At 54.7% G+C, this 22,698-nt stretch overlaps 1 protein-coding gene across 2 annotated transcripts in view; it reads left to right on the top strand.

Annotated features, from left to right (window-relative positions):
* The first annotated feature begins 452 nt into the window (after positions 1-452).
* The window catches only part of TEX264 (testis expressed 264, ER-phagy receptor), a 40,820-nt gene continuing 18,574 nt past the window's right edge, over positions 453-22,698 (top strand). Inside the window, exons 1-4 of one of the 2 annotated variants that reach the window (XM_055803779.1) lie at positions 453-593; positions 1,576-1,642; positions 2,826-3,117; positions 9,112-9,333. In XM_055803779.1, coding sequence (XP_055659754.1) covers positions 2,839-3,117; positions 9,112-9,333 — 501 coding nt within the window. In that variant the 5' untranslated portion in view covers positions 453-593; positions 1,576-1,642; positions 2,826-2,838. The remainder of the gene's footprint in view (positions 594-1,575; positions 1,643-2,825; positions 3,118-9,111; positions 9,334-22,698) is intronic. The other variant, XM_055803780.1, reaches the window with a different exon arrangement.

Here is a 22,698-nt window from a genome sequence, read left to right on the forward strand (position 1 = left end):
GGCACCGAGCTGCCGCAGCCCCAGGACCGGGCAAGCTGGAGGACACAACGCCATCCGCCGTCGTTCCTGGCCAGCAGCATCTCGGCGGTCTGTGAGGGGAGAGCCGGGCCTGCCACGGGGGCCTGCCGGCCCTGGCCCCGCGGCCCTGCCTGCGGCACGGTGAGGAGCTCCCGAGCTGAGGGGCGCAGGGCTGGGGGTGCCGCGCGGCAGGGAGACCCCAGGAGGGGCCGGGCCCCACCGCACCGTCAGGGCCCGGCCCGGCTCGGCTCGGGGCGGATGGGCCCCGCTGCCCGTCCGCCAGGGGGCGCTCCCCTCGGCAGGGCGCTCCCGCTGCCCCAGCCGGCACAGTGAGCCGCGGGGGTTGGGGGGGTGGGGCTGTCCTCGCCGAAAGCTCCGCCCCCGCCCCGTCTGTGGCACGGGCCCGCGTCCCGCCCCGCCCGCCGGCCCCGCCCCTCTTGGGCGCGCGCCCCGCACTTCCTCCCGCGCGCAGCCGCCTGTTGGAGCCGGGGCGGGCCCCGCGGCCCCGCGCGAGCGGGGCGGGGCGAGCGAGGCGCCGGGATCGCTCCGGGCCGGCCGTCACCGGCGAGCCCCGGGTGAGGAGAGCGGCGGGGCGCTGGAGCCCTCCGGCCGTCACCGGGGCTGGGGGTGTCTCTGCGGGACGGGGGGTGAGCGGCGGGGCCGGGCGGGCCAGTCCCACGCCCCGCTCCGCTCCGGCCCCCCGGGCCGCGGCCTGCTTGCAGCTGGGGGGCGCCGGCCGGGCGCGGCGGCGGGTCCCTCAGCGCTGCGGCGGCGGCGGTCGCAGCTCGCGCCGGTGTGAGCGCTGCCTGCGGCCGGCCAGGGCCGGGGGCCGCCCGCCGCGGGCGCCTAGTGGGGCCGCCGGGCTCGGCCCCCTCGCCCCGGCAGGGGCACCCGGGGGGGGGGTCACGGCCTTGGGCACGGCAGGGCCGGCTCCCACCGCCCTGGGGAACCGCACGTGCCTGCCGCCGGTGGGGAGCGAGCCCCGGGAACCGGTAAAACAGCCAAAAATGCCCTCCTCTCCTCCAGGGCCAGCCGTCGGCAGGGCCCTGGGGCAGGGTGTTGGACTGGCAGCTCACGGGGGGCCCCCAGAGCCGTGATCTGAACTAATAAAGCTGTGCTGGCTGTAGGGGCGCGGTGCTGCTGGCTGGCGGCACGGATGTATAGGATGTATACCCTATGGCCGGGCCAACGGGTGCCGCTGCCAGAGCTCTGCTGCCGGGTTGCCCGGGAGCGGCACCGGCTGCAGCCCGGGGAGCAGGGGCACGGCCCGCGCTGGGACACGCCAGCGGAGGCGGTTGCAGGACATCGTCCTCCCTCGCCGCTCCTTTCCAGATTCCGTGTTTCTTGGTGCCTGTGTGTCCAGCCGCAGACTTTTGGGAAGAAATCTCGGCCTGCAGGGTCCTGCAGGACAAGGCGCTCCCCAGGACACCCTTCCTTTGGGGAGCAGGCGCCTTGCAGCTGCTCTGCTGTGACTGTTTTGCTTTTGGCCTTGGTGGTTTTTTTTTTTTTTTTTTCATTTTGAAAGGAAGCAATGATACTTATTTTTTCCTGCTGCAGCGCACCGATCCCACACCCCTGTGCATCAGATGCCTTGAACCGTTTCTGGGCTGAGCTGGTTTTTCAGGTGAGCAGGGCCATGGTGTGAGACAGTGCCCAGCCTGGCACTGGCACGGCACAGAGAGCGCAACCGGCAGTGCCGGCTCTGCAGGGCTTGGTTTTGCTGTACCACAACTCACCCGGGTCGAGCAGAGCAGAGCCACCTGCGGTTCCTACTAGGATGTGGCTTTTCTCTTGCCATAAAGCTGAGCAAGCAGCAGCCACTGTGAACGACTCTTTTTGGACAAAGTGTGTTTATAACATGGAGGTAAAGGTGAATTGTTTACTTCAACCTTCCGTTTCAAACCTAGCTCTTGTGAAATTCCTAGGGGAGCCTTGCAGCCGGTCCTTGTGACCAGAGCTGTGTTTCAAGGGAGAATAAAACACAAACAACTCTCTGCAATTTGGGTTGCAACTCCCCAGAGCAGTTATGCTCAGTGGGTGAAAACAAGCAGGAGGCGTTCACCAGGCTGCTGTGTCCCGCAGTCAGTGCAAGAGAGAAAAGATGCCAAACAAAACAGGAAGATTTGGTTGGGGTTATAAAAACTTTTAGGGTAAAAAGAGGAAAAAAAACATCTGAAAGGAGTACTGGTAATTCATTGCACCTCAGTGTGTTGGGGATGCTTTTTCTAGCAGGGTCTTCAGCTTCTTCTGAGCCTCTCTGGGTGCTTGGATCTGAATGCAGGGCTCAGCTCTGAACTGGCATGGTCCTCATTTGGGTCGTTTAAGGCCTGGGCTTCTAGACTTTTTGATAAAGGGCCTGTCCTGGTCACAATGTCAGATCTGGTATCTATACATGATACATTATTTGATTATGGTGCCCTGATCCTTAGTCCAGAGCTGTGTATCTGTTAATCTGTTGGGTGATGTGGGCTCCTGGCTGGTTTTCGGTCTTTCCTGGATACAAGTCTGGATGTGAGTGATGTGGCTGGTTCTAGGGAGATGGTGAAAGTACCTCTCCATAACCACCTCATTCCCAGGAGGCACTGAAGCAGTATAATTTGTACCTGGTGACCAATTGAAACAGGCTGATGCAACACGGGACTAATATACAGGAGGCTTCTGGGGGGGTTCCACTGTCTTTAAGCTTCACACGTAAGTGGAATTGGAAGTGGATGTGTTCCGCTGCAAATAAATAGCTTTAGAGAGCGATTGCTTGTCTGAGTGCTAGTATAACTCCCCTCCTTTTTCTTCTCTCCTCTTGCTGCTAGTGCATCAGGAAGCATGGAGCACCAAGTGTCCATCACATCCGACTGGATGCTCCTTGGGCTGATTGCAGTGGTGGTTGCGCTGCTGCTGCTGACCATCTTTGGTTTTGTTGTCTACTCGGGGCTCTTCACGGAGGTTGTTGTGAGTGCTGGCTCCCCACCTGTCGGCAACATCACGCTGGCCTACAAGTTCAGGGTAGGCCCATATGGTGAATCCGGGCAGCTCTTCACAGACGGCTGCAGCATCTCGTCGAAGCTCTGCTCCATCGGTGTTTACTACGACAACCCTCACACGGTAAGATGGGGCCAGCAAGCTCTCGTGGTCAGCACCCAGGTTTCTGGCTCAGGGTGCTCTTTGACTGTGGTTCAGGCACTTGCAGCTTATGCTCCGTAGATGAGCACTGGGATTCACAGGGTCTCCCAGATCTGCAGAGGATGCTCTGTGGGGAAGGGCACCTGAAAGAAGATAGTTTCTTGGATAACCCTAATTAGAAAGCATTGGGTGAGGGAAGTTTGCTGTCTTCTGATAGCTCCTGCTGAACAAGTTATCAGCAGGATAATGGATCTGGTTATGGAGCAGAGGCCAATTTTCATGACCCTGAGGTGAAGCATTCCTTGGAAGATCCCCTGGCTGCAGGGGGCTCTTTCTGGGCTTGCAGCAATGTGGTTGAAAGCAGATGGTCTGCTCAGCTTGCTCTGTCCTCACCCATACTCCTTCTCTTGTTTCTAGTGCTCTCATGTGTTTCTGAGCTTCCCTTTCATCCCCTGAGAGTTCCTACTGAAACCTCAGGTGATGTGTACTAAGGGCTCCTGTCTGATGAAATAGTTACTCCATGATGCTCTTCAGCTGAGAGGTGAGCAGAAAGTGTACTGCCTGGTGGCTGAGCTAGCTACTCTAGTGGGTACGGTCCAGGACAAGGAGCAAACAAAAATGCATCAGAGCTTGCTGGGGGGTGAAGAGTCTGGCAGCTGATGCTAGGTGGCACTGGGGTCTCCAAATAACAGCATGTGGGCACTTGTCTGTGGCAGACAGCTTGGCTCCTCCGTAATTCTGCAGTAGCTAGTGTGACCGTGGAGGAATGCTGGGGGGGGGAGGGATGGCAGAGTGGCCAGCAGCTGTGCGTGTGTGCTGTGGGCTGGCGTGGGGCACAGCACATGAGCTGGTAGTTCTTGCCCGGTGCTTTTGCCTGTGCTTCTGCTTCTTGCCTGGTGCCTGTCATGTTTTAGGAACCCTATTTCATTGCTTGCAAGAGGGTGCTCCCAAAGGTTGGACCTGCTTAGAGGGATCTTGTCCATGAAAACATGATTCTGAGTGGACTGTGACAGGAAGATACCAGAGGCAAGAAAGCATTGAGCTTGACTGTGCTTGGTGGAGCCTGGTGTGCTCAGCCACTTTGTATCCTGTGATGAGCTGACTTACCCAGTTTTTGCTTCTGGATCGTGGGAGGCAGAAAAGAGACACTCTGCAGTGTCTTTTCCTGGCCTGGAAAGGAGGATGGTGAGGGGAACTTGCGCCCAACCCCCAGGATGAGCCGGGCAGAGGCAAGGTGCAACTAGATGTGCTTGGACACTTCTGTGCGCAAGAAATGTCATGTTTGGAGCAGGTGAGGGATGGGAGCCTTGGGGAGTGCCTGGGGCGCTAGGGCCCACGTGATCAGAGTGGCCAGTTTCCCCAGCACTAATATGTGGCCTTGTATTTGTGTCAGGGGCCTTGTCTGGAGTTGAGAACCCTGGTGCTGCTGCTGCTTCCCCCGCATCTCTGGGAGTGGAGTGGGCCAGTTGATGTTGGAAGGGCTCAACATCCGTGCCTGGTGCTGCCCTGCTCCAGGGACATGATGCAGACATGCCTGTGGTTGCCCTGCAGACCTTGTGCTTGGGCACTGTGCCTTCCCCCTCTGTTTGCCGAAGCGTGGGCTAATGAAAGCTTGTATTGCTGAGGCCCACAGATACTGATAAAGATATTTGTGGTGACTCCTGCCACATCTGGCACGGGGAATGCTTTCCCTGGCAGCACCAGGTGAGGATGGGAGGGAATGACTCTTGCATGACCCTGGAAAGTTGGGCCGTCTGTGCAGGATGAAGCTTCCTCCCATTTCTAGCCCTGTCTCGTCTCTCCTTTTTTTTTATTTTTTTTTTCCTCTTCCTGCATCTTTACTCACCCTGTGGTTGGAGCAGGCAGTGGGCCTGCAGAACTTGTCTCTGGTAGCCGCCCAAGGTTTTGAAAGCCAGCTGTTTCTACTTTTGTAGCTGGGGGGTCTCAGGAGGGGAAGATGTTCTCTGCCAGCATGGCTGAATGGCATCTGGTAGCCAAGGAGGCCCATCATGGTGTCAATGACTGGAGGTTTCTCTGGATTCAGGGGTCAGCCAGTGGAGAAAGCACTTGGCCTGCTTTGGTCAGGGCACACCAGGACCTCTGCTGGTGGCCCAGCCAGTGCCCAGTCTGTACTGGAGCATGCTACTAGATCTGAAGGCCTTCTTTCCCACCCACTGAGGGTTCTGTATTTGCTTGCTCATGGACTGGCCACTGATCTGGCATGGGTTGTGAGTGCCTTCAGCTGGTGTGCAAGCTGAGAGGAGCTCCTTGCACAGGGCAGGATACTGTGGGGAGCTACAGTCCACGGTGCAACTTTTGCGAAGGACGGTAGTGAGTTTGTGTGGGTCTCTAGATGTTTTAGAGGGTACATGGACCAAGTCCATGGGTCAGGCTGGGAGACTGGTGATGACGCTGGGCAGGGGAATTGCCTTCCTCTTGAAGCCTGCTGGACAGGTGGTGCTCAGGATGGCACAACAAAGGCTCTGGGTGCCACACATGTGGAGTGAGCCTGGAGGTTGCTGGAAGCTCTGGGGGACCAGCAAAGCCTATAATGCATCTCTGCGACCAGGCGTCTCAAGCTCTGGTGGCCATGCTGTTGGCTCTTGCGATGGGAGCCTAACCTGCCCTCAAAGGCTTGGCAGCAGCCCTGCAGCCCTTGCCCTTCTCCAGAAGAGCTGCCTTTGCTCATGGCATTGGGCAGGTGACATCAGCGCGAGCCTGCTGCCTCTGTAGGTACTATGGTGTCTGGGGCACAGCGGGGCTGTGCAGGACATAGCTCTGGTGCCTGCAGCTGTGCACGGGGCAGGAGCCTCCTCTCGCCTGACATCATGAGCACACATCAGACCTGGGTCTGCTGGAGCAGCCAGGGTGCCAGTGACATCTTCCATGGGCTGATCTGTGGCTCTTAAATTGGTTCCCACAGACATCTGCATCTCACTGATGGGCAGTGCAGGCCAGGCAGGGTGCTGAGTATGAGGATGTCCTTGGGCAGGAAGGGGCTGGTTTTGGGTGGGTCACTTGGCTGGGGGCTGCAGCGCACGTGCCTGAGGTGCTGGCTCAGGTGTTGAGCACTCGGGTGTCCTGTGGGGTGTCCCTGTGTGCTCGTACCCACTGTAGCCATGATGGCATGGGACATGATGATCTTGTTCCTGGGGGTCCAGCGGGGTGGGGTTGGCCACCCAGGCTGCCTTTCCCCTGGGAGGAAGAGATGACCTCCTCATTCTCAGTGCTCTCCTCGGTGAATCACCCTCTGGTAAAGGTTGGTCCACCCAGAGCTGGCCACCCACTGCGGATGTTGACTTGTCACCAAAAATAGACCTTTTGTCATCAGGCAGCAAAACATGCTTGCTGCCCATTGTGTCCGTCAGCATCCCTGGCTGAGTGCTGTCGGGCTCTGGCCAGCCAGCCACCTCGAGCCTGGCTCCTGGGGGTTTGGTGCCTCTGGCACTGTGGCAGGAAGAGGTTGATGACCAGCAGGTGTCCAAGCAGTGTTTGCTGTGCTGGTGGACTTGTGGGCAAAGGAAGCTATTACTAGCAGAGAGGATGGCGATGCTAGAGCTGGAGAGCAGTGGCTGTGTGCTGGCTGTGGCTGGGAGTGGGGCCAGGGGGAGCCCCATGGCCTGCAGCATGTGGGCTGCCTCGGGGTCATGCCAGGCCTCAGGGCAGCCGCTGTCACCGACATCCCTGGGGCTCCCTGCAGGCTCCTGGCTCTCTGACATTCACACAAGGATGCTCCCTGAGTGCTGCCGAACCCCTGCCAGCAATGTTTTATGTGTTTTAATGGACGAGATTAATATTAATTCACACCTTTTTTTTTTCTCTTTTTATTTAATATTTAGCAGCCCAGAGGACTTCTCCCTCCTTCTTCCACCTCTGGCAGGAGCAAAAATAACTCCGCAGCAATGCCTCCATGTGGCGGGTGGGTTTGTGCTCAGCTCCAACCAAGTGCTTCTGCTCACATTTAGCTGTTGGCCCATGCTAGGGGCTTTTGCCTGCAGTCCACATGTTCACATGCTCAGCAACCAGCCTGTGCCCAAGCGTTGGATGGATGAGGCCAAAACATTCTCTGAATGCAGGAATGGGATTTGTTCCAATCAGCAAAGCTGCTGAATAGGTTAAGCAGTAATTTCCAAAACTTCTCTGTCAGGGCACTTTGGGGAGCCAGAAGCTTTGATCAGCACCTGCCCACCCAAAAGGACAAATTTGTTAGGGAAAGGCTGGTTTTAACTGGAGTATTTCTTTCCTTTCCTTGCGATGGGCTTTGCCAGGCAAAATCTGCCTTGCTGCTGCCCTTGAGAAAGTGCCTGCAAGGCTGCACGCTGTGGAAAAGGAAAGTTGGAAGGGAGGAAGCAAACACAGCTGGCCCAAGTGGTGCTGCCTGCTCCAGCAGCTTGGGTCCTGTCAGTTGCTCTGGGGCCAGGGGTGAACTGTCTTTGCTCAGGCTGTAAATGGAAATTGAATGTTTAAAGGAACTTTATTTAATTTCCCTTATCTCCTTGCTTCATCTGGGCCTTTCCCCATGGGTGCCTTTTACTGCTGCCTCTTGCTATCTTTGGGGTGGATCTACTTCTTCCCTGCCCCAAAGCAGCGAGGCTCGGCACAGCTCTGTCTGCAGCTCCCTCTTGCAGCACAGGAGGGCAAGAGCGAGCCGTCAGGCATGCCTGTCCCCAGCCCGATGGCTGCTGCTGCTTCTGACAGTCTTTTCTTCCTTCCTGTTCACATCTGCTTGTGTTTCCCCTCTGGGATGGTCCTGCCATGCAACATGAAAGGGTGTTTAAGGGAAAGGGGGTGCCAAGGGGTGCAGTGTGGGGTAATGTGCCCTGGGGGAAGGAGTCTTGTCTCTGCCTGCTGGCTCCTTCTTCAGGCATTACTTTTGGGGTGGAAAGGACAGCAGAGCTGCTGGAGGCAAAGGCTGGGGCTCAGGGAGGGAGCTGGGCTCGGATCTCAGCGGTAGGAGGGCACGCTGTGGCCTTAGGTGGTATCAGGAGTTTGAGGGCTTTCCTGCCCACTGCCACATTCCTGCTTAGTGCCATGGTTAAATGTGAGCTTAAGTGGTGTGACTTTGTTAAAAAAATGGAAATGAAAGCTGTGGCCTTGGGTCACCTTTGGCATGGAGATAGCCAGAGTCCTGTAGGCCATCACTCTCCAGGAGCAGAGCCTTGAGCCCCCCTTGTTGGGCTGGGAGCCCTGCAGCCTCTGTCTTAATGGGAGGCAACCCCAAATCTGGAAAAAGAATGTTTTATGTTCTGCATGTTGTTTGGGTCCAGGATGGAAGGGGATGTGTTTCTTTTTGTGTTACTACACACAGCTTGGTGATTGCATGCAAGTCTTGCATGCCTCAGTTTCCCCACCCTTAAAACTATGCCAGGCTGAATGTGCCTGCTTAGGAGGGACCCAACAGCCTCTGGATTTCTCTCTGGCTTACTGCTGGTGGGTCATGTGTCCAGGTGGCTGCTGGGGGCAGGTGCCCCTTGAGGGCAGCCTCCTTGGGTGTGGGATGGATGCAAGCTGGGCAGGTTGTGGTCACATCTTTTTTTAGCCCTGCCTCACCCCCTGTGGAGTCACAGGGATGTTCTGCAGTGGGGGACAGCAGTGAGCATGTCTCGATAGTTGGGTCTCTGTTGGGGGGGGCAGGAGAGACATTTTCTGCAGTGGCTGTTACCTGGAGTAGGTTTGGGTGAACAGCCTGGTGGGGTTTGGTTCTTCTCTGCTGCAAGTCCCTCTGCCCTCCAAGGAGGGGAGCAGTACGTTCCACACTGGACTGTGAGCTTGGGCTGGGAGGAGCATGGACAGTGTGGGCCACGATCGGCCCTGGTTAGGAGCAGGCACCTGGTTTGCTGTGCCCGAACATGCTGGGCCATTGTGTTTACCCTGGTTCATGGTGGCCTCCTGCCTCCATGCACTTCAGATTGAGGTTTTGGCCGTTCTTAAGCCTCTCTCTTCTTTTGATGCCGTCTGTTTGTCCCCCTCGATCAGGTGTCTCCAGAGAAGTGCCGCTTTGCCATAGGCAGAATCTTGAGTGAGGGAGATGCAAAGCCATCGGAAGAGCAGATCAAGCGGTTCCAGAAGTATGGCTTCAAGATCTTCTCCTTCCCTGCTCCCAGCCATGTGGTCATGGCAACCTTCCCGTTCACTACGCCATTGTCCATCCATCTAGCAGTGAACCGTGTCCACCCAGCCCTTGACGTCTACATCAAGGTAAGCAAGTGTGTCATGAAGTGTCGCATGTGTTCAGTGGACTGTCAGAGACATATCTGGCTGACAGCTGATGGGGCTGCTCTGACGGGTAACCTCTTGATGTCTTCCCTTGGGCACTGCCATCAAGATCTCCTCCTTTTGCAATCTGACAGGTAGTTTCCCAGTAGGGATGTCCTCCCATTCGCTCCGTAGGCGCAGGGGTGTCTTTTCTGCTGTTCTGTGTTTATAAGAAGCAAGTTCTCATCTGATGACTTACTGCTTTTCTCCTTAACACAGAGATAAAAGCTGGTTTTCCCCTTGAGTGCCTTGCTTGTTGTTAGGATCTGGCGGATATGTGCCCCTTTGGTGTAACGCATCATGCCATGAAACTTCTCTTTCAAGTGCCAGCCTTACCGGTGGGGTAACTGTCTTCTGCAGGGGTGGGAGGAGAAGTTAGAAACTTTCTGACCTCTGAGCTTATGAAAACTTAATTTGAAATTTGTGGCCCTTGGCCCTGGCTGGGCAGCTGGCTGCTGTAGGGTGTTCACCCTTGCCCCCGAGCAGAGCAGGTGGCCATCCCCCCTGCTTCTGGTCTTTTTTTAAGCCAGCTCTGCTGCCTGGCTCTGGCAGACAGACCAGCTGTGGCAAGGGTGTTCCCAAGCAGCACATTTGACGCAGACATCTCCAGATTCAGGCTTTCTGGAGAGTGAGGATGGTCCTGGCCAGCTGGGCGATGGAAGGAAGGGACCGTTCTTCATGGCGGGGGAGGATGCTGGGGAGAGGCCGGCGCTCAGCCCCTGGCTTATCTGACTGTCAAGTTCTGCCACTTTCGTTTGTTCGTGTTGAAACGCACTATTTATAAACTTGCTTTTCCTGGCGAAACTCCCAGCCCTGTGGGGGAACCATGCAAATCCCTCCAGCCTGCGCTGTGCCGCAGGATGGCTGCCTGAATGGCAACCCCAGAACTTCAGCCGGGGACTCTTTGCAGACCCGCTTGTCTGCCCCGGCCTTAGGGAGCTGCCTGGTGGTACCGGCAGAAGATGTGTTGATGCTGGCAGTGGGTGAGACTGCCACTGCTCATATCTGTCCCCTGGCCTTTGCTGGAGAACTGGTAAAGAGTAGAACCCCATCTCCTCTTCTCGCTTCATCCTCTGTCTCTTCCTGGAGCTCTGCCAGCTGTTTTGTTGCAGGGGGTATTGGGCACTGCTGCCAGCCCTGTGGTGGACGTGTGGGTGTGCGGGGAGGGGGCTGATGTGTGTGGGAGCATCAGGTTGGCTGCAGGAGTACTCGGCGACATGGGGCTGATGCTGCCTTACTTGAGGAAAGGTCCTGGCAAGCGCATCTGTCGCATGAGAGGGGGAGTTGTTAGAGCTAAAAAGGGAATCATGGGTTGTTCTGGGAGCACCTGGCAGCGTTCTATGGGAGTGGCCCATTTTGAATTAAAATAAATAACTGAAATCTTACGGAAGCACAGCACCCAGGGCCACGTGTAGAGGGAGGGGACAGATTTTGATCTCTGCCCCAGTTCCAACAGCATGTGTGTCAGGGTGCATGCCTGCGTCCATTCCCAAGTCCCATGGCAGAGCATTACGCCCCCGGGCCTGTGTTAGAGTGACTGTGGGGAAGCAGGCAGGGTGGTGGTGGGGTTGCCTTGCTGGTGTGGGGCAGAGGGTGCTGCTGGTCCCTGCATGCTGCACTGTGGGGATGCCCCAGCTTCCTCCGACATGGCGTGGGGGGACTTTGGAGGCTGTTTGCAGCCATGCCAGCAGCATCTCTGCCGCTTCTCCCTCCAGCTGGACTGCCTGTGCCCCTGGGGCCGCGCTGGCACTTCCCAGGGTGGAGGGATGGGGAGGGAGGGGGGGAAACTTTCATGGAAACAGGTGACCTGTGCCCGTTTGGTGGTGGGAATGGGGGTTGCCATGGCGACAGCTTCTCCAAATAGCATCCTTCATCCCACCCCCGGCGGCGCCCAGCTCCCTTAAGCAACCCGAGACAGCAGTGAGACAGAGATTTGCTTTATTTATTTATTTATCTCATGCTGTGCCTGCTTTGAGAAGGGTGTTGTTAATGAGAGCTGGGGGTCAGGCCTGCTGAGCACGTGGATCCCCCACTGCCCTCCTGTCTCAGCAGCAGCGGGGAGGAAGGGGGTGGGATAATAAAAGCCAGGAGGCTTGAAAGGGGGCTCAGTGGTGGAGATGAAACACCGGCTCCCATGGAGAGAGGGAATTGGCTGAAGTGGAGAGAGGGTGGCATAGCCGCCTAGTCATAGGAGGGAGGTGTGGGGGAGCAGGGGATGTAGAAAGAGGTGAAGGAGGCAGGGAGAAGCGTGGAAGGTGGGGAGGGAGGGTGGAGAAGGCTTTGGAGGCCCTGAAAAATAGGGGAAGGGAATGGGAGGAGAAGGGGACTGGAGGGGGTGTGTAGGGCAAAGGAGCCAGAGGGCTTGGGGACTGGCTGAGGGAGTGGGACTGCGAGAGGTGGTGGGGAAGTCTTGGACAGAGCTGGAGGAAGACCCACCAGAGCTGGCCCTCCAGTACCCTTTCCCCCGGCATTCCCTGAGGTTGACTGTTGGGGACATCAGGCCCTTGAGGCTGAAGGCTGGTGGACATGGGGAGGGAGCATGACTACCTCTGGATTCGATGGTGCCACACTGAAGTTACCAGGGATGCTCATGGGTCAGGTTTCTCGAGCAGTGTGAGTGCAGTGGTGCCAGCTTTTAGCAGCTTGGGCTTCATCTGTCCCAGCCTGTTGCCCCTTCAGAGCGACAGGGAATATTAAAAGTAAAATTTAAATTTAAAATAATAATAATTAAAAAGAAGGATGGCAGAGTCTCCTTTTGTTAGGGAGAGAAGGGAGATGAGCTGGCATGGAGCAGGAGGTCCTGCGGTCAGGCTGCTTTCGCAGAGTTTATTCTCACCCCCCTGGCTCTCATGGGGCTCAGGATGTGGAATTTCTGTAACTCTTTGGATGTAGCCCATGGCTTTTGGGAACTGTGGAGAAATGGCTTCAGCTGTCCCTGGCAGGTAAGAGGACATCCTTCCCCTGGGATGGTAGGCTGGCAGCAGCAGTGACTTGCTGGCTAGAATCACCTTTGGAGAAGCCCAGGAGAGCCTGCTGGCTTGTTGCTCTGAGCACAGGTTATTTAAGGCATAGGCTGCAGTTATTTAGTGTCCCTCAAAAGCGTTTCTTCCCTAATAGCTCCTGCCAATGCCTTTCCCTGCTGCCAGGCAGGTATGTCCCACTTTCCTGGGGCATACGCTCCTGCCCCATGGCACAGCTGCTGGCCAGACGCAGCAGCCCTGACTCCTGGGTGCAAAGGAGAGCTTCTGCTAAGCTCTTCACTGGTGGAGACCCTTTCTGACAGCTCTGGGAGCAGGTCATTCCCCTGTAACCTCCTGCCATTTCAAGGAGGATTTATTCTGGCTTGGGTGTAACAAGCTTTCCACAGTGGGCTGCATGTGCCTGCGTCTCTGGGCATCCGTGCTGGTGTCTAGCAGGCACTGCCAGGCAGGTGGGCTTGGATCTCCCAACCCCTGGGCTCTTCTGGCAGATATATCCAAGGCAGAGCTGGCAGGTGTCTCCCACTGCAGCCCTAGAAGCAATTGACTCAACTTGGTCTCTTTCCACGGGGTTTTGGGTCAGTTTTGTGCTCTCTTCAGCCAAGGATGATGTGCAAGTGGAGGGATGAAGGAGGAGAGTGATGCTGGCATTGTCCTGGCTGCCTTGCACCCTGCTCTGAACCTGAGCACAGGCTGGCTGGCTCCAAATTCTGACTCTGCCTAACTTGGAAAACTGGAATTTAATCCCTTTAGCTGGTCTTGAAAAGGCATCCTCCAACTTTCAGCAAAAACCCAGCTCTTTCACCTCCCCTGGGCTCTGTACTAGGATGTTCCCCACCTCCATGAGCTTGTGAATCACTGCTTTATAGTGTGCATCTCAAGCAGCAGTGGCTGGCATGGGCTCTGTGATACCAGGAAGGATTTGGGAGGATATCAGGTTGGCTCCCGCCTGGCATGTCTACAGGGAGCTGAGGCAGGGTGCTTGATAAGGTGCTAGAAAGACATGGCTTGCTCCCGTTTACAGCCCAGGAAACGTAGTATTCCTTTGGCTGGTAGCTTGGAGTGAGCTTTGCTCCTTGTTTCGGCTATGGTACCTTAGTCACCTCTTGCTCCTTTTTGATAAGCTAAATATACAGAGCTTGTAAAGTCTTCCACTGGCATATTTTCCAATAGTGTCTGTATTTTGCAATCTTGATTCCTGCGTGCTTTTTGGGGTGTTTTTTTGGACCTGTTTTCAGCTTAGAAAGTTCTCTGACTTGCCAGTAGCACAAATGGATGCTTTATTTCAGCAATGGTCTTATCGCTGTGGTGCACAGATCTCTGGTGGAGATCTTGTCCCCTGCCACAGACCCCCCAGTCATGGGTTTATTCTGAGCCAGCTAACCGTGACTTCAAACATGTGCCACTGTCCTTTGATGGAGTTGTAGTTTCTTGATTAAAAACGGGAAATGGTACCAAATCCTGCGTCTTCTCAGAGTTTGAATGAATGGCATGAGTGCTGGTTTATTTATCAGTCAGGCCCACAATCCCCACAAAAATAAATCGCATTTGCCAACAGGATCTAGCAGCTGTGAATGTGTGTTGGTTGACATTAATTATGCTGGTTTCCTTTGCTTTCTGGTGATCTGGTCCAGTTGCAGCCATACTTTTTTTTTTTTTCTTTTGCCTTGGCTCAGTCTTTGCCTGACCAGCCTGTGCTTGCCTGAGTCAGCTATTTACCCATTGGAATATTGGCAGGTGCAGGCTGTTGTCTCTCCTGGGACTTTCTAGCATGTCCAGGTGGCTAGAGATAACCCTTTGACATGTGGACAGCTTGCCAGCTGAGACTTCAGCATGGTTTAAATGTATGTTATCTGGGTTTAGATGTATGTTATCTGTACCTGCGAGCTGTGTGTTATATCTTCGCATGGAAGAGCAAGTAATTTCACCTTCATCCTCTGCCCATGTTGTTTGGCTTTGTCCTAAATGCATTGCAGAAGTACTTGCTGAATGCTCCTCCCTTCTCTGTGGCACCACTGAGGTTTCCCCCAGCTGACGTGTCCAGGATCCGTGCTATCCTTCAGACTCCTCTCCCCTACACAGCACCCCAAATGGCTTCTTAATGTGAGTGGCTTTCTGTCTGTACGGGACTGGGAACCTACGCGTGGTCATTTGTGGCAACTAAGTCTTGGTACCCACTGCCCTTGTGAGTATGGCTGCACCTTGTCTTGCCTTTCCTGCTCCTCTGACCACACTGCCATAGCTGCTGGCTTTACTCAGATCTGTTGATGTTGGTTTTCTCCCGGTTGTCATAAATGAAGGTCTGTGGAGCTGTCTTCTCATCCCAGATGGTTTGTGTTTTAAAGGTGAAACCATGGAGTGACCTTTTTGCTTGGCTGTATCGGGGGCCTGGGGTCAGGGGTTGGCAGCTGGTAAAATGTTTGCAAAGGGGGCTTAATTATTGGGGTGTTGGCTGATCCTGGCTGATTTAGTTTAGTCTGGGCTCTGTGAATGAAGCCTTTTTAAATACCAGCTTGCTATGTGCAAGTGGTCTGGGCTGCAGTCTGTGTGTACGTGAGACCTGATCTCAGCAGCAGCTCCAGTCGGTCAGCTCCCACCCAAGGTTTTCCTCCGGGGCTCTAGGAAGTAGTGCAGGTGCCCAGCCGGTGCTGTTCCTCAACTATAGCTTTGCTTATCCTCATGAACTCCTTTGGTCTTCTGCGAGCTCTGGGGACCATGGGCTGAAGACCACTGCCCAAGGTGGAGCCCTTACTGAGCCAAGGCCACTCAAAGTTGCATATCCATCTCCCCAAAGAGGATGAGGAGTGGGATACCTTTAATCCAGAACTTACCACTACCAACCTAGGACTTTGCTGCCCTCACTGTCTCATGATGTGGGTCTGGAAGGGCTCTTCCAGATAACCTTCTGCATCCCTGCATCAGTGGGTCACCCTGCAGAATATGCCTGTGGCTTTCTGGGAGGTGGAGCTCTCCATCCTCCTCCTTCCCTTTTCCCATGCCCAGGGTGACTGTGGGTATCAGTTTGCAGATACCTTGAGCGAGGTTTGGGGTGCTGGGGAGAGAGGTGGTGCCTCAGCCGTCTGGCTAGGTGGGATGACCTTCAGTTTAAGCCCACATGCACTTGAATATAGGTCTGTAGAGTTCCCAGGAAGACAGGAGGTTATTTGATGCTGCTGTTAAGCGATCCTCACACATCAAATAAAAGTGAGGGGGGGAAAGAAATCCTTGAGAGTCATACAGGATTTGACGTGTCATACTCATATTGATGGCAGAGATGAGGCCAGAGCTGACAGTGTGACAGGCTGCTGGGCCCTGGGCTGGCAGAGGCTTGGAGTAAGGATACAGAGTCTGGGGGAAGTGTTTTGGGAGCCCTTGCATGTGTCTGCATCAGTCCCAGGCTGGGCTGTAGGTCAGGTCACACGTGGCTTGTGCACTGCAGACAGGTGTCGCTAGCAACCACTGCCCACCAGTTGTGTACCTCGGGGCTGCAGCAGCAGGTTGGGGCTGTCCCCAGCAGTTGTCGCTCAGATACCTCCAGTGTGAGTGTAGCTGCAGACCAGTGCATCTCCAGTGGGTGGTACATGGTTAGGGTGGGGGGATGGCTCATGATGGGAAACCCCAGGGAAGTGTGGATGCTCAGGGTGGATGGTGCAGACAAGCTCCTGTGGAAGGTAGGAGTTTTTTTCCTTTCCAGATTTTTTTTGCTTTTGTTGTTCTTTAACCTCAGTGTAATGATCTGATTCAGAGTGGGGGATTGTTGACAAGCCACCTCCCTGGTTTTGCCCCAGTGATGATAGCCAGCCAGCAGTGGGGTTTGGAAACGAGGGGAAGAAACTACCCATCCTACTTACTTTCCCCTCTTAGAAACAAACTCCAACTCAAATGCTGTTCTGGCTTGGTTTATCCTATTACTAAGGAAGCCCTCAATGGTGTTATCTTCATTGCCTGTCACTCATATCCACAAGTGCTACATAGTGGATTGAGTCTCTCTTCTCCTTTAGGAACCCCATTAGGCTTGGGGATGTGTTGGGTGTTTGCAGTCTGCTCCCGCAAAGGGCAGTGGAACACAGCCTGATGCTGGCAGCATCTCCCTGCAGCCAGGGAAACAGAGACACGGGGGATGTTGCATCCAACCTACCACGTGCTGCTAAGGTCTTCTGCCACTGCTCATGGCCACAGAAGGAGAAGGGAAAGCAGAAGAGGGCAATGTCAGAGATGGCTTTGGGTGAGTGTTTCTGGTTACCTGGGGACTGCTGGGTATTGGGGCGTGTGGTGGTGCACAATGAGTCCATCACGTTCCCTCCTCTCACCTAGGCATTATGCACCCTGTTTGCTGCTGGCAAAAGAGGTGATGTATAGATGAGATATTGGCCTTATTTTAGGTGATGACAGTTTAAGGATGGGAGTCCTGGTGAGCTGCAAGTCTCTCCCTACCCATCCCTGGTTCCCCACCAGCCTAGCTGATGCTGAGGATGAGTGCCGGAGCAGCTGGGCCAGGAGTGCTGGAGGACACCCTTGGCTGATATGTGCTCTGTGCCAGGAGCCAGTGAAGCTCTTGATCTTGGACTGGGCAAGCGGAGCAGGTGAGGGGTGGGCACTGCAATTCTGCAGTCACATGCAACTGCAGGCACCAGAGAGGGACCCCGAAGTGACTCTGCACAGGCTTGGTGCCTGCACGGGCACATTCATCTCCCACTGACTTGCACTGACAGCTGGTTTTCAGTGGTCTCTCTCCAGCAAGGCTGCCTGCTCGTTGCTGGTTGGCAACCCCCAGCTGCATGTCACATCACATCAGTTTGTGCGTTCGCTGTGACTTTTTATTAAATATTTTTTGTGACAAAACCCTCCGGAAAAGTTTTAGTCTTGCAAGTGCAAGTGACCTAACCTTCAGCTCTGTGTGGGGGAGCAGGTAGGAGAGGGCGGGATGCCCACGAGGTCAGGCTGGGAGCTGAGCCAGGTGGCAGGGATATTTGGTGGGCAATGTCATTTAACACTGTAGGAACCTTTGGACTGGGGTCAGCTCATGCAGTGGAGCTGGTTCGTTTAACCTGTGTCTGCAGGGAAACGTGCTCCTCCTGTGTCGATAATGGAACATATGGGGATCCGGGGCTCTGCGTCACGTCTCCTGCCACTCGCAGCAGGCATCCCTGCTTTCCCACTTCTCCAGAGGAATTTGGCAGCCCCAGGCCTCTACTCATCTGCTGTCAGTTTTTCCCTGGTCCTTGCAGGCAGGCGAGCAGTGACTTAGCACTGGCCGTGCTTCATGTTCAGTGCCAACTTGTGCCAGGCACGCCAGTGTGTGCCGGTTGGTGCGTGTGCTGATTGCTCAGCGCGTGCTCATGCCATACCTGCTGCTTTGCTGCTTTGTGCTCGCAAGTGCCATTCTTCTTGCAAGTGCCTGGCTTCTATTTCAGCTCTGCTCTTCAGTTGCATGGGGGCAGGTGTAAAACCACAGCTCTGGCAGCACCACTCCTTTGAGCAGAAAAGAGGTTTTCTGACCAGCTTTGAGCTTCAGTAGTTACAAAGGCTCCTTCCCTGCCTCTGCAGCTTGTCTCATGTGTGGAATCACCTGGTTTTTCCTCAGCTGCTTGTTGACTTTGTACAAGCTTCTGCCCCAGCAGCAGGCAGAGGAGTCCTGGTCTCAGGGAAGCAGCTGACGTGGGACACAGGCTCCTGGCCACCGTGGCCTTCCCAGTTCTGATAGATTACAGAATGGGAACGGCCCAGTTTGGAAGGGTCCTGGAAAGGTGGTCTGATCCAGTCTTTTATGGAAAAGGGAGCCTGGATGAGTTATATAGCACCTGATAGCATCTTCAAAGATTCTGCCAACGGGGACTCTACCACATCCCTAGGGAAACTGTTCCAGCTGACAGCTCAGCTCCAGGTCTCTGCCACCATGGGTGCTTTCCTGTGACATCCAGCATTTTGATCCTATTACCGTCCCAGCTCCTCTCCCAGGAGCATTTCTAAAGGCAGCTCCTGGGAGGAGAGCAAACTTCAAGTGCCTGCCTTGCCATGCATGCCAAACTGTGTGGACATCCCTGATTATCTGACAGCCAAAAGCCTGGCCCAGTGCTGCCTGTCAGCTGGTGGTCCTGCTGGGGGGCATTTTCATCCTGGGGGGGAGCGGGAAGTCACCTTGCTCTGCCAGCACTGCTTGGGAAAGCTGGGGCTCGCAGCCTCATAACTATTTACCCAGCCTTGCAGAATTGTCACGGGGATGCATCTGCTCAGACAAAGATTTGCTTCTCCCCTTGCCTTTGCAGCAACGACTAATGATCATGGAGGAAGCCAGGGATATTTCATATGGCTGTCCAAGGGAGAGAGGAACTGAAATGGTTTGCCTTGGGCAAGGAGGGAGAGTTAAATACTACAGTGCTTTTCTGTCACATCTCTTTATCGGCTCAATCTGTACATGTGCTCTCCCCAGATATATTTATAGAGAATCCCAGAGGATGCAGTTGGTTCAAAAGGTTTTCTTTGTCAGGCATTGGAGATGGGTCCAGCTCTCAAGCAGCGACACAGTCCCAAACCTTAGGGTCTTCCCTCCTTGCCAGCTAGTCAATTAATTTGAGGATAAGATTGATCTGCCTTTCTGCAGTTATTTTAGCAGGGTCCTAATGATTTTTTTTCCGGGCTTGTTCTTCCCTGTAGCCCTTCGAGCCAGACCTTGCCAGCTGTGCCAGGCTTGAGAAATGGGAAAATGAACCTGATCAAATGCGAAACAGCTTCTTAAAAATGCGGCTCTTTTCCAGCAAACGCTGTTGGCCCAGTTTCCCTGGCTGTGAAGCTCCCGCTTTGAAACCTGTAGAGCAGGGAGATAATACATTTGAAAGCAGTGGCATTTTTACCTTCAGAAAAGGGACCATTGTGCTATGACTAACTTGCACTTTTCTGATTCTAGTTAGGTATAAAATGGTAGGAAAGGTGCTGCTTTGGGGAGGGCAGGAGAATGAAAACATTTCTCTTCTGCACTGAATCAAAACATGGATGGATGAGTTGCAAGGTTGGGTGGTGATCAGATCACAGGGATGAAACAACAAAATCAGTTCTTGCTCCTTCCTGTGCTGAGAGCTTATGTGCCATAGGCGAGGGATGGGCTTTGGGGCTGCATCTGTGGCTGGAGCACTGGCGAGGCAGCCAAACCCAGCTGTTTGCTCCAAAGCAGAGAGTCACGCTGAAAGTCTCTCGGGGTCTTGTCTTTTGACAGGGAGATATATATATACACACACACAGAGATAGAGAGATATATGTACACAAACCCCCTGTTGTCCCTGCTTGCAGCAGCCACTGCCCTTCAAATGCTATTTGAGTTGATGCTGCTGAGCGCTGGTGGCCTTGGGCAGAGGCAGCAGGCTGGGGGTGTCCTGAGCTGCTAGTCCTCATGACCATGGTAGGTATGGATGTCTACGGAGCCCCTCACATCTTGGGGAGTCTTTCACAGGCTCATCAAGTGCTTTTCCTCTGTTTATGCTGTTGCCTGGTGGCCATCACTCTGCCTGCATCCACAGGGACCCACAGCCTTTGCGGGGTGGGTGCAGGGTACAGAGAGATGCAATGATTTGTTGCAGACCTATGTACGACCAGTACATCCTGTCCTGCTTTGATGAGCAAACACACAGTGCTGAATTCTGGTTGTCCTGACAAGGCTGCGGAAAATCATGCTGCCAAATCCTGGCCCTTTTGAACTCCTCCAGATTTGCAAGGACCAAGTTCATCTTTGTGGTCTCCAGCTGCCTCTGCCATGGCAGGGCTCCGGAGCAGCTTGCAGCCTGGTCTGTGAGCTCCTTGAAAGAGGAAGGTCAAACTGTGCTTAACTCTTGGCTTGCAGGCTTTTGAGAGTATCTGGGAGCCCTCAGCTCCAGGGTTCCTTTTGTCTCATTCCTTTTCCAGCATGTGGCAGCTTATTTGAGCCTCTCTGCTTCAGCCAAATGGGAGAAAATTGGAGCCTTCAATAGAAATATTGGTAGTTTGTAACTCCAGCAGCTGTGCCTGGAGCTGGCAGGGATGACTCCGGGTTAAAACTGCCCCAAGGCAGCTGATGGAGGTTTGCAGCCTGGCAGGGATGTCCAGGCTTCCTGCGCCGCTGCCTCCAGCTCCATCCTGGGCTAGCAGCAAGCTGTGGTGAGCCTCTTCACCTTTGTGGCCAGCGGGCTGAGTGGGTATTCATCTGGCACCTCTCCTCTTTGTCCAGTCACATAGGAGCAAGAAAAAGCGTTCGTTGCCCTGCTGTCAGACCACAGCAGGCAGAGGAGGCAGCGGCTCCCTGGGGACTGGCTCAAGGGTGAGTCAGTACTTGTCCTCTGCCACCCTTGAGCTGACTTCTGCCAGGATCTGGTGCAGTGCCTGGCATTGGTAAGTGACCGAAGGTGCCTGTTACCATCAGGAGTGGGTCGGGGCCTGGTGGACCAGTGGGTGTGCTGAGGCAGCATCCCCTTTCCTTGTCCCCAGTCCACCCGACATTTGTCTTTCCTGGCATCCTTGATGTCCTGGTGAGTGTGAGGAGGTGGAGGCTTATGCTTGCCTTGAGCTGATGCATTTCTGCTGCGTTTGTTTGAGATCTTTTCTCCCGTAGATAGGGTGCCTCTGCCCTGCCAGGGCTGGTAGGAGGGCTGGGGCTGTAATGCAAAAAAGGATGTGCTTCCAGCACAGAGGAGAGGAACAAACCTGCCTAAGAGGGGAGGTGATGATGGAGAGTCACCTCTCCTCCTGGGTAGCAGAGAGAAACTAGGAAGAGGTTTCTGTGCTGACTTGGAGCAGAGCCTAGGTGCAGCTTTTGGGACAGGATCAAATTCCTGTGGCCACCATGTCCACTTTCTCTAAAGCTTACCTAGTAGGGAGGTTCAAAATATGGATCCCATAGCCTGTGTGCAGAGAGGGAACTGTGGAATGCTTTCAGAGGCTTTCAGGATTGTGAAAGCAGCTCAGCTGCAGCAGAGAGCCTGAGCTCTACTCCAGCTTGCACCAAGGCAGCATGTGAGGAGTGCTGGCTGCTAGCTGCTCTGAGAGCCAGGAGTCCTGAGCCAGCGCTGAGAGGGGAAGGACTCGCAGCCAGCCACCTCTGGCACTGGGATGGCAAAACAGAGAGGCTGGGGCCACGAAATGGAGTCACTGGTGGGGCTTGGAGTGTGCTTGTCTTCCAGACCACTGACATCTGGATTTTGCACGTCTGCATTTTGCATGGCTGCGTTCCTCCTAAAGCTCAGCGAGGCTCTGTCTGTCTGAGGCTGAGCTCTAAATTAAATGATAGAGTGGTGCAGCTTTACATTTCAAAGTGTCTGAGGGAGTGGAAGGATGCCTGGGAGTTTCTGGCACTATGGAATAATTGGGGTGTTTTTTTGGGTTTTTTTTTTTGGCTGCTTGTCCGATGACTGCTGGGTGTTCACTCCACAGATGGATTGCTTTACCTGTTCATCTTCTGCTAATATGAGGAATTATAACAACCCTGCAGGGATGAAGGGGGGTGAGGGAACTAAGTGCAGCAGGGAGAGCAGGTTAGTAACGGCTCTGCATCCGTGACTCTGGCTGCTTCTCACAGTGGTAGCTTGTGCATGCGCTCATGTTCGTGTTGCAGGACCCCTGGAAACTTTTGCTGCTGTTCCCCCCTTCCACATACTACCAACCAGAATATCTCCTGGTGTATTTAAAGCTGTTACAGTGTCCGTTTCCCTTACCTTTGCAGCTCTGCAGGGTGGATTCTGAGGCAGGAGTGCTGTTTGAAGGTCAAGGACAGACCTTTAAGGCAGCAGGGAGAGCAGTCAGTCTGGGAGTCCCTGTCCCAGCACGGCTCAGGGCTGTTGCCTTTCAGATGAAACCTGAAGGGTTGTCCTGGCTCAGTGGGGACAAAGAGGATGCACTGTGGCTGTTCACAGAGTGGGCCTGTCCGCAGCTGCCTGCCAGCTTCATGCTTTTGCTGACAGGCTCTGTTCCCGCTCCATGGGGTTGTAAGGCAGCCCAGGAAGGCTGGAGGGAGGGAAACTGTGGCCTCGTTCCCACTGTGGACACTGGTGTCTTCTCACTGCTACTGGATGGCCAGTAATCTCAGATGCTCCTCTGAGTTTTATTTCTGCCGGGAGCTGATGGCAGCTCCTTGACATGCAGAAAGGTAGATATCTATCATCTGCTGTGGCCAGCTGCTTTTCTTTTCACGCTGTGCGGATTCACAGCTTGGGGTAACGTCCGCCCAGCGGTACAGCAACCAGACCATGAGTTGGCAAAAGCTTATCGAGAGGTCAGTGTCAGAGAACGACTTGCTCTGGTACTTCTCTGCTGAGCAGTTCAGGGGATGAGCAAAGCAGAAGCTGCTGCGATGGCTGCAGGAGCTGCCTGA

This window comes from Falco peregrinus, chromosome 5 (genome assembly GCF_023634155.1).
Source record: "Falco peregrinus isolate bFalPer1 chromosome 5, bFalPer1.pri, whole genome shotgun sequence".
Taxonomy (NCBI): domain Eukaryota; kingdom Metazoa; phylum Chordata; class Aves; order Falconiformes; family Falconidae; genus Falco; species Falco peregrinus.